General features: G+C 42.9%; 1 protein-coding gene across 1 annotated transcript in view; it reads left to right on the top strand.

Annotated features, from left to right (window-relative positions):
* SORD (sorbitol dehydrogenase) overlaps positions 1–17383 on the top strand; it is a 354351-nt gene that overhangs the window by 185865 nt on the left and 151103 nt on the right. Inside the window, exon 6 of the mRNA XM_044070272.1 lies at positions 16636–16754. Coding sequence (XP_043926207.1) covers positions 16636–16754 — 119 coding nt within the window. The remainder of the gene's footprint in view (positions 1–16635; positions 16755–17383) is intronic.

The following is a 17383-nucleotide window of genomic DNA, read 5'->3' as shown; positions in this document are numbered from 1 at the left end:
TTTTGCAACTGCAGTCCTGCAGGACATACTAGCCAGCCCAAACTCTTCTTGACTGCCTCCACTCTTTCTTCAGCTTTGGGAATCAACCCAAGTGTGATGACTGCAACAGTGAAACACGAAGAACATAGTACAGTTGTGTAGACTTAACATAAATGTATATGTTCGAGTGTATTCAATGTTGCAATCCTGGTTTCCCTCCCTCCAGCCCCTTCTTTCTCTCTTTCTCCTCTGTGTGTATATTACTCACCACTTGCAGAGGTATTGGTATTTACTTTTTACTGGTGGTGATTTTCCCACCATTGTTTAGCTCCTTATCAGGGGACTACTAACATTTGGGGCAAGAAAAACTGATGTAATGGTATCGACTGCTTGTTTATACCCCTGACGACTTGACGTCAGTCCTGGAGCAACAGCAACCAATGCAGAAATACTAAGTCTATGGTATTCGGGCTGACTGAAGGCTACCTGCAGGCAGATAACCCAAGTGTGATGACTACAACAGTGAATACACTCAAACATCTACATTTATGGTAAGTGTACACAACTGTACTTTTATGGGTGAGGTAGCCCACTCCATGGGCAGATGTGCGTGGATTTTACAGATATTTCAAAGCAATAGCAAAAAAAAAAAAAGTGTTCAGAAGCATTGTTGATTCTAAAATAAAGCTGTATTAATATATGCAGTACGCTTGTATTCCATGCATGAGTATTCTACAGTCACTTATAACACTAATAGTTTTAGAATGCAAGAAGAATGTCCTGTAACTTGTATTGCTCAGTTCATAGTATGGTTCCAGGTTATCTCTAGGCCAGTATCAGTCACTCAGTAGTCAGCAGTGATTCAGTAGCTCAGTCTGTTAAATGCCTTACATGCAATACATTTTTCCACACACAGTCCTGGGTTCAAATCCAGTGGTGTGTATAGCACTACATTTTCTGTATCAGTCATACAATGCTCACATTTTCTCTCTCCCCAGGAATAAAAGGTATATGGGTGAGGTAGACCGTATTATGAGCAAATTATTGTGTTTAGATTTCACAGAATTTTAAAATCAGTAGCATGAACATGTTCACCAGCATCGCTGATTCATAAATAAATCTGTTTATGTGCAGTATGGTTGCATTCCTTGCATGTCTGTACTAAGTTGCTGCAGTCAATTATTACATTATTTGCAGATGTCCCCTGTAGTCACAGCTTTTGGGTTCTTTCCCCATGTCTCCTAACTTAACCATGACAGCTGTCTGGTTCATGTACTGTACACAAACATGTTTCTTAAGTGTCACAGTTTCTCATAATGTAATTAAAACTTCCTAAACCGTCTATCACAGGATTACCAGAGAAAGACTACCTGGAATACAATGTATTACAAAGTCCACTTACAGAACATCTTGGTAGTTATATAAGTCCACTTTATATGAAACAGTTCTCTGCAGTTGTGTACCTGCATTTGTTATTGCTTGGCCCATACTGACCCATGCTAACAGCTTGAGAGGCATGTATGTGCTACATCAGCCATAGGAGAATTGTAGTCACTGTACCAAACCTGACACGACACACCTATAGAATATTTATTATCAGTTTTCAAGGATATAATTTGCAGTGCCACTAATGGAATGTTTTCTGTCTCTCCCCACCCCTTGTCTTCATTTATTTATTATTGTTATTTATCATTATGATTTAATATTAACATATCTTGTTAAACTAGCTATATTTTTGCAAAATATGATGTAATATTGTTTTGTGTTGTTATGATTCACTGTTAGCATACTTAGTAAAACTATTTTGTTGCCCTTATGGCTTACCTCTTACTGGCATGGTGTTACCATACTGACTGTTATGTTATTTACTGTTGTGTTACGCATACTATACATTAATATGTATTTGTATGAATTAAAATGATGTTCCATTCTGTTAATACTAACAATGGTTTGGTTATTACTAACCTTAACCTATTGCTGTATGTGTATCACCACAGTACATCAAGGTAGGCTGGTTCTGGCTGATCCTCCTACCTTGCCTCACTCAGCTGTGACACCGGGTCCCAGCATGTCTGGGACCTAGACCAGTGGTGTCCCCTCTGCTGCCCCTGCACTACCTGCAGCATTGGGTAGTAGAGCCCCACAAGATGGGACCTGGCCCCCCTCTTCGAGCGGTGGTGGAGGGGGTGTTATCATCCAGGATGACCTGCCGGTCTTGGTGTGCAGGATAATCTACCATGAGTTTGACCACTGCCTGTGCCATATTGAGGGCATGAAGGCTGATCTGGTGGGGCAGCCTCGCCCCAGTGCCCAGCCCTCCAGCACTGCCACCTTCAGGGCATTGAAGAAGCAGTGTGGACAGTCCCATGGGTAGGGATGTGTGTCTCACTGCTGCCATCTGGAGGAACATGGGACTTGAATTACACAACACCCTCCCTCTCCAAGGTGTTCACCCCACTCATATGTCACACACTGCCCTGTCTGCTGTCTTACCTGTCTTGTCTGTTTGCAAATGCATCCTCACCTACCCAGCTTACCTCCCCCATACATACCTATCTCCAATCCCCAACATTCCACATACACCGTAAAAAAAAAAAAAAAAAAAAAGGCTGGGTACATATCCCAAAAAAATATCGCCCATACATAGCTCTCCATTTTGCCCATATATCCACTGAACACAAGTAATTTGGTCCAGTTGGCTTGACAACACAGTTATGTTGTCTTCACCCCTCACTCTGTGAGTGAGAGTTCAAATCCAAATACATATTTTGTCAAAGTGCACAGTTGTTGATGTACAAGAAATGGATAGCTATGGTTCTTTCCTGCACCCTTCCTGCACATCCCTAACTGCCTTCCACTATGTTTTCCCCCTGTTTGCACCCCAGTTCACCACTTTCCCATCTCCCCATTTTTCTTATCTTTATATTTTTTTTAGCGCAGTGCTGCACAGCATGCTGCATCGTACATCGCACCTGCAGACCAGTGCCTTAACCTGCCAAACCATGCAATTCTTACTTAAAATAGGTGCTTTAAAAACATAGTAATTGCCAGTTAAGTCATAGAGCATGTTTCAGCATAACTGCTCGTCGTACTGCCCAGTGCAAACTTGAATAAAACTTAATGGAAAACATTGGAGTGTTCCTGGGACTCTGGTGCAATAGTACACCACTACAAGGCCAAAGACATAATGGATGTAAGTAAGGCCTCTGATAAAAGGTACATGTGCCCTTTTATCAGCAATGTGTAGAAAGACACCTGCTATGACATTAATGGCAAAATACATGTGCAACTGGGACCTTGGTGCAGAAATACATTCATACTGACAGATGTAGAACATGATTGTCATAGCCTGTAGGTGTGCACATGTGTCTTGCAAGTACACCTGTTGCAGCAGTGACTCAGTACCTCAGTCTGTTCAATGCCTCATAAACAGTACATTTTTGACACACACAGTTCTGGGTTCAAATCCAGTGGTGTGTAGCACTGAATTTTCAGTATTGTGAAGCCAGCAATTAATGACAGAGTCATGCACTCTTTATCCACATAATGCATGTCAAATGAATTGACTTCTTTTAACTGACAAGCCTGCAGGTAGGAACACATTTCACGTGTCCCTAAAACAAATGTATATGTGCATAAGTTGTCACATCCGGCAGTAATATGCATTCACAGAGAATGTCAACTCAGGTACTGCGAATGAGGGCCACTAATATCTGAGTGCACCACAGAATCCTTTCAGAGTCACAGTGCAGATTACCACAGCTGAACAATGAGCATACACATTTGAAGTCCCTGCTTGTAACAAGGACTGCCCTCATACATGCTGTAAATTACTACCAGACTGTAATATATGGACTGGCAGATGACTAAATGGTGTAAATGTGTGTGTATGTATATATATATATATATATATATATATATATATATATATATATATAATATACCCCATCTTGCTCAAGAACACACCAAACACACCTAGTACTCTGTTATTGATACCATTGCCTAACATACTTACCTTAAACACATGCCTTCATTGGAGTGCAGAGGGTACTCTCACTCTGGGCCTGGCTGTACAACAAGGCTGACAAAGCTCACACAGTTACTCCTACAGCTTGTTGTCCTCCAAAGTCTTCACACTCTCTGCTTATGTCTATTACCTGCAGCAGTAGCTGCAGCCTATAGCACACCCATCTCTGTGTAAAGGTGTCTGCTGTAGACCTACCCTCTGCAACAATGTAGTCTCCTCACACCAGTAATGTTCGGCACAACATATCAGAAAGGGGTCCTAATCTGCACAAAGTCCTTATGTATTCTACAGTGGTTGCATGTCACTGGCTAATGATAGTGCAAATCTGCTGTTTTGGTTGCAATTAGCATTTCAGAACCACAGACTGGTTTAGAAGTTATTACCTGCTGCTAGGAAGCATGTTTAAAAGGCAAGCAGCTGGCTATGGGGAACCATTCTGTATGAGACCTTCCTCACACAGAGCACGCCATTGTGACAACTATACTATCATCACATATCAACAGAGGAGGAGTACTGCACTCCATCAGGTATGTAAATGTTTTTGTGTACAGCAGGTTGCAGATGAGTGAATAGACTTATGGGGAATAGTGATTACAGCATTAAGCCTGTCTTACACCTGTGATAATGACATGTCCGTGATCTTCTGCTGTCTTATACCTACACAGGACGTACAAAACATCAAGGGTGCATTGTCTTTTATCATTGTGACACACTGGTCTCGGACTATCCCTTTATAGTGGTTGTAATAGCACACTGCTATTCATGTGGCATTGTTTGTATGACATATTATTGAGGGGCTGCCCATAGGGGACACACCACAGTAGACCTGAGTGTTGGGTATATGATAATTCAGCACTAGCTGTCATGGCACACACGTGAATACCTGACTGTTGCTACTGTCTCAGTTGTATCCACATGCCTTATTTGCACACTGTAGAGTATGACATATGTAAGCAAGCAGTGGTTAGTGCCAGCCATTTTGGTCTTGCTGTATCTGTATATAGTGTACGTCCACATATGTGATCCTGTAATGTGTTCCCCTTTTGTTGTCATTGAAGAATTATGTATCGTAGATGCCATGCATTCTTCTTGGATGCAGAGAATGAAATTATACTGCAAGCACTAAGGCAACATCATCACATCCTACTATCCAGTGGGGAGAAAAGCAGGGAACAGCAGGCTGCATTGTGGGTAGACCTTGTCCATGTTGTGAATGGCACGGGCCAGCAGGGCAGGACATATTAGCAGGTTTGACACCAGGCAACTGACATGATAAATGCTGCACGATGAAAGGCAGCAAATGTAGCCAGGGATTGTGCTGTCACTGGTAGAGGGCCTGCAGTGAAACAACCACTCTTGGCCACTGAGGAATTCCTGGCATACCTAGGCACACACGACCGCTCCCAGGCATTCATCACACCATACATCATGGAGGTGGGTGCCACACTTTCCACAGCTGAGGAGTGTGCAGGTAAGCTTACTGTGATCAGCACTGTAATACTGTAGCAGTCAGTAGATAATTTTTACGTGTGTGTCAGGTTTTTGTTCTTTGGGGAGGGGGGGGTTTAATATCAGTTATACACTCATACTCAGATTGTGACCAAATAAGTAATGCAGTAGCTACTGTAAATGTGAGATATATGAATGTATTACCTTGTTGTGCTGCAACATTTGGTGGCACTGACCTTACCCCACCCTCAGCTTTTCACAGGTCCATCAGGTATTTCCCAAGGCCATGGTAAGCATGACACTTGTTTTTTTAAGGAATAATAATATTGTAGTATAGTTAAGGGCCAGAATAATGCCCTGTGCAGACATATAACTGTGTGTGTAAACAGCATAGGATGTTTTTAAATTCCAGTCTAGAACAGGTACTAAGGTTTCTAGAAGGGGTAGTCACAGGAGTGTAGTTCAACAAACAGATAAACTTTGACAGTTACAGTTAAGAGCAGATAAGGCACCTGGTTTAAAGGAGGAAAATAATCTAAAATGCCTTTTAAAATACAACAGGTTGAAGGTAAATACATTAGGCAGTGAAATGTATATTTCCATATATTTGTTAAGAGAGTTGTACTGAGTTTTTGTATTGTTTTTTTCAAGTATAGTGTCATACTGATTAAAATGTAAATATTACTGGTCATGTTTTACTTGATTTACTTCATGTGATTGTTATAAAGGTCCTGAATTGAATTTGTATTTTGTTCTGAGGAAGTGTTTTGTGAAAAAAGTTGTTTGACTACTAATCCAGTTCTGGGTCTTCATTGTTATGAGTCTTGCAGGCTTTTCATACACAGTAGTGCAGGTATTAGTGTACTACTTCTTTCTTATTGCAGGTGAACATGGGGGTTGGTGTCTGTCCCATACACAACCTGTTGTCAGTGTTTCTTCGGACTCTGATGATGATGATGGCCACATTGAGGCACAGGTGGAAGTGTTGGGAGCCAAATCTGTCCCAGAGGTAGACATCCCTCTTCTGCCCCCATTGTCACTGCTCACAGTTTGTATGCCCACACATACCCCATTCCTGAAGGCCACAGATATTGGACAGTCAGAGGATGGGGACATTGAACAGGAAAGTAACTATGGCTCCAGTGAGTGTAGATACTGGCCATAGCTAGAGATCTGGAGAGGTCCCACGCAGGAGGAGTGACAGGGGTGCTCGTAGGAGGCTTGCTGTCCATCCACCACCTGCAGCAGGTGTCACATCACGGGTCACTTGGCTCATGTTTTGGGCCATCATGGAGACACAGACACATTCTGAGTGGAACACCAGACGTATGCTTCGGGTTATGGATGCAGCACAGTCTGACATCTGTGGCTGCCTCCATCTCATTGGGGACACCCTGGGTTGATTCAGTGATGCAGTGAACAGATGGTGGGCTGAGACAATCTGTCTTGGACCGCACATTGTCTGTGCTAGAATGTGTGGTTAGAGTTGAGTGTCGGACATGTGGATGTAGGTCAGCAACCCCATCTGCTGAGAGTCCACATGGCTGTGCACACTCATGCTCCCATAGTGGCAGTACATGCAGAGCTACAGAGGGGTGTGTGCTGTCCACACCATGACATAACAAGCCATGGGCTTGTGGTCCTGGGTGGTCCTGTGGTGGACATGTTCGCAGCAGACAGAAGTCACCATCAGGTACTAGCACCACTTCTGATCTTGGGCATGGAGGTGCCAGTGCAATGCCTGGCAGAGGCAGGTCCTGTGTTTGGGGCTGGAGACGGTGAGCTGTCAAATCTACCATGTACAGTCCAAAGCTGTCCAACATACACATGTGTGGGGCTAGCACTGAGCTTGATTGTGTACATACACTCACATACCACTGTCAAATGCAGGTCACATACAGACACGTGGCATCTCTCCATGGTCCATCTTACATGCTCCCCTCCTGACTCACACACATGCTCTCTACCATTTGGGCCAGCCTAGGCCTCCTGCACCCCCACACAGCATCCTGTGCAAGTGATGATACTTGTGCCACATCCCTGTCATCCTCGCTATCGATGCAGAGAAATGAAGCTATGTCTGATGCACAGGGTGACTATATTAGTTAACATGTACATGTGTAATGCAGTGTTGGTTCACCATGCCACTTGTAGTGGTTACCGACAGATACTATATGCTGGCATTTTTCATGAGTACACCACATACATTTGTGTACCTTATGTTGTATGATGTTGCACTGGCTGTATAGCATAGTAGATGGATGATTCACTGTAAGGACATTAACCTAGTATGTGACATTAGTACTACATGCTTGTGGGAGAGATTTATCTAGCAGACTGAAACACTCCCTTAGAACAGTGCCCTGCCTAATGGCACACACAGCACCTCAGTGCACCTCAGCACATGCCATCTGTCTGATTGGCTGGGTGACTGTCATCTCAACACAAGGCATCTGCCTTTGTCCCTTTTAGACTGGGGCAATATGAGCTGATCCTGTAACTTACAGGTATGGCAACATCTATAATCGTGAGGGCTGTATGGCCATTATTCTAGTTCAATTCAAACATCCTGTGGTTCCATAACATGATGTACAGTGCTCGAACAGGCTCACACACAAACATGGCTACCTTGAGGCTAGCACTAGTTCCAATTACTGCATACAGGACACGCCAAGGCACACACGCATTACAAGTTGGCTGTATGTGGATGTGAACACTTAACCTATGTAATGGTACATACTACAGGTCACAGTATGTGTTGCACACAACACACCTCATGCCTACTAGTATTATCAGTTTAGGACATATTATGCTTGATGACATAAGCAAACCTTGTTGTAGTCAGTCCTTTAGGGGGGGCACATCACCTACTACAACTAAAACACTGCAAAACCCTACTTGTGCCTAGGTTACCAAAGTTATGCAATATGGATATATACACATGCAGAGTGAGATAAGAACCCCTACCTCTCTAGTCTTATACATTGTAGATCACAGTACTTATCCCATGTGCCATGGCTTATGTCTGATACTACACTGTCAGCTGGTAGTCTTAAGGTGGCTGACATTATCAGGCCTTGTAGAAGAGGACAGTTTGAAAGCCAGCAGCAAGTTACAGGCCCACAAAGTGCATAGCCATTGCAGGTGGATAGCCCATGAGAGCATGTTAGTTGTTTTGCAGGGGAATACACACACACACACACACACACACACACACACACACACACACACACACACACACACACACATACATACATACATACATACATACATACACACACACACACACACACACACACACACACACATACACACACACACACACACATGGGCTGGAGTGAGATTAGAACCCTACCTATCTAGTCTTGTACACTGTTAATCAAAGTACTTATCGCTTGTGCCACGGCTTACATCTGATACTACACTGTCAGGAGAATACACACACACACACACACACACACACACACACACACACACACACACACCAAGTGGGATGTAGTGAGTTTAGAACTCTACCTATCTAGTCTTGTACACTGTTGATCACAGTACTTAAGGTGGCTGACATCATCAGGCCTTGTAGAAGAGGGCAGTGTGGAAGCCAACAGCAAGTTCAGATGGATAGTCCATGAGGACATGTCCATTGTTTTACAGGGGAACACACACACACACACACACCAAGTGGGCTGGAGTGAAATTAGAACCCCTACCTATCAAATCTTATACACTACAGATCACAGTATTTATCTCCTACACCACAGATTAAGTCTGTTGTATATGTGATTGCAGGCACAGTACTTGTGCACTAGGCGTGTGTTGATCAGGCTTATTTAAAATCTGTACATGTGGCCTGCAGAGTGATATTTATTTGTACTGTTATTTGCTTCTAGTATTCTACCAATGAAATAACTGTTTATATCCTAGCTATGTGTGTATAGTTACCAGTATGGCCATATGTGGCTGCTTGCAGTTACATAGGCAAGCCTGTGGGCAGGGACAATGTGCCCTGTTCATATGTGCGTTGACAATGTTATGCATTACACCACCTGCTCACCTGTGTCTGTCTATGTGGTGACATCCAGCAGACATAGGAGTCTGTAGGTAAGTGGATTACCCTTAATTTTGATTCTTTAAGCAACAGTATGGTCGTGTGATAGTCCAGATTTACTCACCATTATTAGGGTATGTCAGACAATACAGACATCCACACACATATTTCTGTATGTAACAGGGATGTATATATAAATGTAGCTGTGTGTGTGTGTGTGTGTGTGTGTATGTTATGTATATGTGTTATGTAGATATATGGAGAAGTGTATGAATCATTTTAATATGTATAGCTATGTATATCGGTTTATATCTATTTGACACTACATAGCAATAGATGTACTATGTATGTGAGAGAGAGATAGTGACAGACTGATATGTGTACATATATGTCTGTATGTGTAGACATTTGTACATAACAGGTCATTTTAATGAATGGGCAACAGAATTGCACTCATTTTAACTAAGTGTCTGAGCATGCTCAATGGGACTGTCAGTACTTATAAACTGACTCCAGACCACACATACCTGTACTCCAGGCCAGGATTTTGTATGTTGCAAACATTAACATCTGCCCCTGTTTCTGCAGTACTGCACTTCAATCAAAATGTCCACGGCATTCCCCAGCTGTGTGTTGTACTTAATATGTGACTGAGGTTGATAATGTTACACCACCAACAGACTGACAGTCTGCATACCTCTCAACTATCCTGATTTTCATAGAATGTCCAGAGTTTTGCCTCATATGTTTGGTCTGTTCCTCATGCATTTGTGTTCTTCTGGTGAATTATTGAATATTGATGTCACTACATTATACTAAATACAGACAAACATTTGTATTTCAGACTTTATATCCTTCGGAAAATATGTAATAATGCAACACTTTTAATTCAGGCAACTTTCTAGGTTTATGGAAACATTATTTAAAATCTGTCCCTATGTTTGGGCCCTTGTTCCCCCAATCTTTTTGGCTTTGTCCAGATTTCTTACACTAAGAGGTTGAGAGGTATGACAGTCTGTGAAAACACCAACATAGTACTACCTCACATGCAAAAGATGTGATTAATTTCAGATTAGAACTACCAACACCATCACCCATGCTACCTTCTCTACTCCACTGAGCCACACAGGTCACTGGACAGAGAGGAGTCATTCATCACACAGTCAACAGCATAAATATGTACATTGTTATCCAGCGTGAATAGAGACATACAATGTGTGAGTGATATCTGTGCTACAGGCCTGAGTTTGCCTGATCCATATGCCATAGCTGATTTTTCTGTTAAAGCGATTATATGGGTACACTGCTGTGTTGGGGGTGGGAGAACAACAGCACTTGATCAGCTTTGGTAGACAGTTGTCCACATATCATGTGTGGCCACTGTTTATCATCTCCCTTGCCTGATGTTGTGAATATTCCAACCATGAGGCCTAATGAATATTACAGAACAGATACTATTGGACTGGGTATCTGTAGTCCCATGTGGATGTTACATCTGTCCAAATAGCCCACTGTATTACCTTGCATAACAGTAGCAGATCCATACATATGATACCATATTATAGTAATCCTTACAATTAGTGTGTAGGTTAGAGACTTACCTTGCAAATGCAGTAGTTGACAGACCTGTAGTTCAGGGCTGACTGTGTGATGCAGGCAGTACACAGCCAGTACATGGATAAGGTACAGATTGTGTGGGTTGCCTGGCATCAGCTATTTTAGTATATGTATGTGAGCAGGAATAAGGTGTCAGTCCCTAGGGCTTTAGGTTGTCAGTGAATGTGCTATGCATTGTCTCTTAGCCAATGCCAGAGTATATTGGGCATGCCTACATCTGCCTACAGGGACATCATCAGGGGGCTCCTCCTCCAAGTCCACCTGTGACTGTGGCTGTGGTGACCTAGCCACTAGTGGGGGACTGTGTATCCCTTCCCTATGCTGATCCTGCTGCTGCTGTTTCCGCAGGATCATATTCTGTAGCATGGCACATACTGTGAATAGCTGTGCACATGTGGCTGGAGAGTACTGCAGGCTCCACCAGATATATTGAGGCACCGGAACCGTGACTTCAGCAGCCAAAACACATGCTCCTAGTTTGTGCGTGTGCATCATTATGGCATTCTTCTGTGGATGCATGTGCATTTCTGATGGGTGTCATCATCCACTGTTCCAGTGTGTAGCCTGCATCCCCCAGTAAATGGCCATGTGAGATGTCCCTTCTAGCAAACTAGCAAACATCAGGTACAGCTGTGAATGCATGCCAGATATGGAAGTCATGATAACTGCCAGCACACACATTCATGATAATGCCCTGGGCACTGCACATGACCTGACAGTTGATGGAGTTGGTACCCTTTGTGGGTGATGTGGATTCTTCCCTCCTCACTGGGTGGTGCCTTGATGTCTACATGAGTGCAATCTATGGCAACCAGTACCTCAGGGTAGTGTGCTACATGATAGAAGTGTTGCATATTGCTGGCCTTTGCCTCAGGGGTGAGGAGAAAATAAATGTGCTCACTAGCATGTGGTAGCATGGCATCTAGGAACTGGTGGAGTACCCTGGATGCTGATGCCTGTGAAACCCCCATCATGTCCCAAGTTGGTTTTTGGAAGGTACCTGTGGGTATTATCCTAATGGCTGCACATACCTTTGTTTCCACTGGGATGGATTCCCCTCTGTTGGCTCTGGGTCTGAGTTGAGGGTGGCAGAGCTCAGTGAGTTCTTGTAATATGTCCCTGTCCACCCTGTAGTTATCTACAATCTTCAGCTCATGTAACTCCTGGAAGGTTACCCTGGGCCTGAACACTCTTCACCTACTATGCCTAGGCTTATTGTCAGCAGCAGCAGCTACATTGGCTTCAGCATCTAGCACATACAGATGTAGCAAACTTGCAGCAGCCCATAGCATTTTTTCAGTTAAAATTCCCAAATCTGTACTCCAATGGTGCAGAGTATGGGGGAAAAATCAGATTGTAGTGTGTAGGCATACTTTATAGTGCTCTACTGTAGGTGCTTACCTGCATGATTAGCTACCTATGACACATTGCACCTGCCTAGTATGTCATTAACATCATCATTTACTGGCCCTAGTTTAAGTTAAACAAGGGTTAAAACTAATTAATACAGCACTGCTTTTTAGATACTCTCAGCAATGCGGAGTGCCACACAAACACACGCCTCTAAGTTAAACAAAGCTTAGCAGTCTGTGGACACACCTCCTAGACTTCCGTGATCAGCATAGCGGTGCGTTGTGCAAACAGGCACAGCTAAGCTCAAATCAGTTTAATAGTTATTGGACACACCCTTTCCTGATGTCAGCTGTCTTCTGTGTGGTCACCAACACTGTTCTCTGCCTACATGGAGGGGATATGTAGACACATTTAACCCATTATGCTATTCAGTAACTCCACCTCATTTGCATAGGATCCATGCTCACAGCCTGGAAACTACATGCTTCCAAGCCCTAGCATGTTTGCAAAAGCACCAGTGCACCATTGTAAATACTCCATGCAGGGTCCTGTAATAAATTTCTGTCTCATAATATTAATTTTATTTCCACTTTTTTTTTTAAAGCATGCTTGCTCACTGCAGTGCACCATGTAAACATGCCCAGATTATTAAAAAAAAATTATTTTAACATATTTTCTGTAACTTTTCAGAGGATATTTTTGCTCAGTCTGTGTGTGGTATGCCATTTCTGTCCATCTATTTACATTTTTACAGCCCCTTTTGTCTGTCTACATTCCTGTACACGGAATTTTTCCGTGTACACTATGGACACTGACACCGGGGTCTGCAGGGCTGGCAATCTGCTTGCTGGATTGTTCTACCTGCCTCATTTGCATGAGATTCACATGCTTATGAGGTGTTTTGCATGCCACAGAACTTCCTGTGTTGGTGTGTGCATGTGCACCGCGCAGCAGTGCTTACTGGATCTCAGACCCGCTTACTTTTATGTAAGCAGTGTGGCAGAAAACATACACTGTAAAAAAAAGACCATGTAGACTTCCCCCCAATGAGCTGTTAATACACTGTCCAGGGTTTGATTCCTTCAGCCCCCATTTAACTAATATACAACTCTGTCACTTAACCATTTAATAGATTCGTAGGTTCATAGGATGATACTAGGCTATTGGCCCGGAGGCCCTTATAAGCATAGCCAAGAATTTTGCCCATGTTCCCTTAAAGTCAGCATCGGTTTCCCCTGTCCAGCAGGGATACAGGTGGGATCCCAGGGGCGTATTTTCTGTTTCCCATCCATTCGTTCAGGTTCTTCTTAAAGAGTGTTAGAGGTACTCTGCTTGACGTGGAGAGGGAGTCTATTCCACAGATGGCGGAGTCTTTGGGACACAAATCTATCCCACCAACAAGTTCTATTCATGTCACAGACTACATTAAGGCCTTGCGTGCAGGCTGCATGAGTGGAGTTTGTCTTACGGATATGCAGCAACTCCATCAAGGCTGGATTTGAAATGGCCTTGCATGCCAGACACAGGTCATCTCTGAGCAGTCTGTATGAGACTGAGTAGAGGGACAGGGCTTTTAGCCTATCTGTATAGGGTAGTTGTTTGAGAGACCCTAAATTTACCTGGTCAGGAACCTCTGTAGTCTCTCCAACTGCTGAATGTGCTTGGCAAGGTAGATGCCGAAGGGGGCATTGTACTCAATAATGGGTCTGATAAGGGAGGAGTACAGGGATGTTATACCTCCTTGTTCCTGGATGAAATACCCTTATTGATGAGGTGACCATGTAGTAAGCCTTCTGTACAATAGAGGCAATGTAGTGGTCAAAAGTCAGGCTGCTATCAACCTGGGTGCCCAAGTCCCTCACAACTGATTGCATGCTTAGTACATTGTTATTAATGTGATAATTAGTGGGGATGACATTTTCCCCAAAGGGGATAATGATGCATTTCTTGGCATTTAGTTTGAGGCCATACTTCTGGCACTAGTCATTAGTTTGGTTAAGGCCCTCTTGGAGGATATTCACATCACTAGGGGAATTTAAGACCGCACCTAGCTTGCAGTCATCTGCAAACTTGGTCAGCCACAGACCACTGGTTTTGGCTTGCACCTCAGAAAAATATATCCCAAATAGTAGATGCCCCAAGACCGATCCTTGGGGTACACTGCTTGTTACGGGTCTACTACAAGAGGTGGCTTCCCCTACTTTGACTGAGTGGGTTCTGTCACTGAGCCAGTTAGCTACCCATCTGGTAACAAATGAGTTGGTGCTTAGCTGGGAGAGTTTATCTAATATGCCCGAGTGGGGAACAGTCAAATACTTTGGCTGGGTCAAGATATGTTGTGTGCATTGTCTTCCCCTCGTCCATGGCTTCTGTGACTGTTTCGAAGGAGTCGACCAAGTTTAACAGGCATGATCACCCTTTGACAAAACCAAACTGTGTGGTCAAGAATTTGGAGGTTGCCAATGTCCTTGTTTTTAAGGTCCATGATAATGCGTTCCATGGCCTTGCAGATCAAGCTAGTTAGGCTGATGGGCCTATAATTGCCTGGGTCAGTGGACACTCCACCTTTGTGCAGAGGGATGACAGTGGCTGTCCTCCATTCAGCTGGGATGAAGCCGGTGCTCAGGCTTTGGCTGAATAGGGTGTCTAATGTAGCTGAGAACGCATGCCTGAGCTCATGTAGGATACAGCCAGGGATGTTATTGGGTCCCACTCCTCAGTGATTTTGTGGAGTGCATTCCTAATTACCTATGAACTTGTGAACCTCTAATCTAAGTAAAATAATGTAGCTGTCATACTTAAATGTATAAGGGCACTGACCAAAGAAGAACCAGGGTCTTTTTGACTTCATCTGGGCATTGAATTTTGCCCCCCACTTATGCTTTTCCTTTACCATTTGTCCTGTCATTCCTTGTTTTGTCCAGGCAAACTTTACCTCTTTAATGACTTGAATTGCAGTACTGTTTTAGGTGCTACCACCATTTCTAACAAGTAGCATTTTGTTCGGCCTTACGGCTTGCAGCCATGTGACTTTCTCCCTGTTGTCTCCAAGCAATGCAGCTTGTATGTTCCCCTTCCTATTCCGATGCATATATACCAAGTCTTCTTAATCTTTTGTCATACCCAGCCCTAACATGCTGCTTTACATGTTATGTATACTGAGCAAATAGAAAGTCGAAAAAGCAGACTCTATTTTTTGTGGTAGTGAGTATATTTTCATAAATTCTTAATCTCCAGGCAATCCTACTGGCCTAAACACATTCCATTCACCTTTCTTTCATTTAGCCCTTGTTACATCAGCGGTGCATCTGTCCTTCCCTACTTTTATTTATTTGACATTTATTGACTGGGATAGTCCGACTGAGCTATTGCCCTTTTTCAGCGGAGGCGTGGGGAGAAAAGTTCCACAGTACATCTGAGCAAGAACATGGTATAATTAAAGTAAAATACAATAAAATAATTAAGCAGGCATCCATTACAATACAAGTAAAAGAAAACAGCAATAGCTTAAATAAATAAAATCAAACCAATTAAAAAATATTTCCATTCCAGATAAGAGAAATGTGAAATGTATGTACTGTAAATAAGTGTATTGCCCACAGTGGTTGCTGCTGAAATATTTATTAATCAAGTGTATTAGCTTGTCCCCTGACACTTTTCTATAACAACCCATACCTTGAGGCATATAAAATATGCATAGATCAGTGGTATAAAAATTTGCAAAGAAAGACTTTGAAACCGATTATCAGAGAAGTAACCAACAGCTTACAAATTCAGTTTAACTTAATGTGTAAAGTAGTTGATTGCTGTGTGTGTGTGTGTGTGTGTGTGTGTGTGTGTGTGTGTGTGTGTGTGTGTGTGTGTGTGTGTGCATCTGTGTGCGAGTGCATGCGTGCATACTTTTCTGTATCCTTTACATCTTACTGTATTTTCCAGATGCATCAAGTAATAATACATTCAAGTTTGATGGACCTGACTGTGCCTGCTAATAGTTTCATTTCAGTTTTCAAATGGCTCTGCACACTTTTTCTACAGATACATTTACTGCATGGTAGTAGTTCTGTATTCAGTTTTCTTTCATAAACTCCTGTCTGAGTAACTGAAAGAAATTGGCAGGATTCCATACTGAGTATCATTACACGCTGTTGTTTGTGCTCTGCTTTAGACTGCCAGATAATGTGACATTCGAGGAAGGTGCACTGATCGAACCGCTGTCTGTTGGAATCCATGCCTGCAGACGAGGAGGAGTTACATTGGGAAGTAAAGTCTTTATTTGTGGAGCAGGTATGCATAAATAAATACATATGTCAAGTCATGCTTAAAAAAATGGCACAGCCATGGCAGAACAAATCACATATGGCATTACAGATGCCATCAATAAATGTTATTGTAAAACTGAATCAAGTGCATTTAAGCGGGATGCTTGAATCAAGTCATACATATGGTGGTGGTAGGAAAATTAGAAACATTGTCATCAGTTAGTAATGTGCATCTTATCTGTGACCCTCATCATTGGATAATACTCCTCTTGATGTTCTTCATCTCACATTGCTGCAGTCCTTACACTTGGGTAGTCCGCTGTCAATATCAAAGTATTCGGTCAAGGCGCATTTGACTGACATCAGGACGCCAGGGTACAAAATGACACCACGACGACGCCCTTCTTTTTTGCCGCCGCATGCGGCAGATGCAGCATTGCAGTGGCAGTGGCCGCTCTGAAATTTTTCGATTTGGAGTTTCAGACCGAGTCAAAGTTGGCAATATTTTAGTTTTTCTTGCCTCAGTGGTTTACGGATGTCAGAAAAAGTGAATAATTGTATTTTGTGGGAAACAGATACCGCATAGAGACTATCATACTTTGTGTATTCCTTGTTTAGGGCCTGAGCACGACGTTGTTGGGTCTTGTGCTAGAT

This window comes from Protopterus annectens, chromosome 4.part1 (assembly GCF_019279795.1).
Source record: "Protopterus annectens isolate FY-2018-M chromosome 4.part1, PAN1.0, whole genome shotgun sequence".
In the NCBI taxonomy this organism is placed as follows: Eukaryota; Metazoa; Chordata; order Ceratodontiformes; family Protopteridae; genus Protopterus; species Protopterus annectens.
The sequence above is the reverse complement of the archived record's forward strand: the minus strand, read 5'-3'. Positions and strand labels throughout refer to the sequence as shown.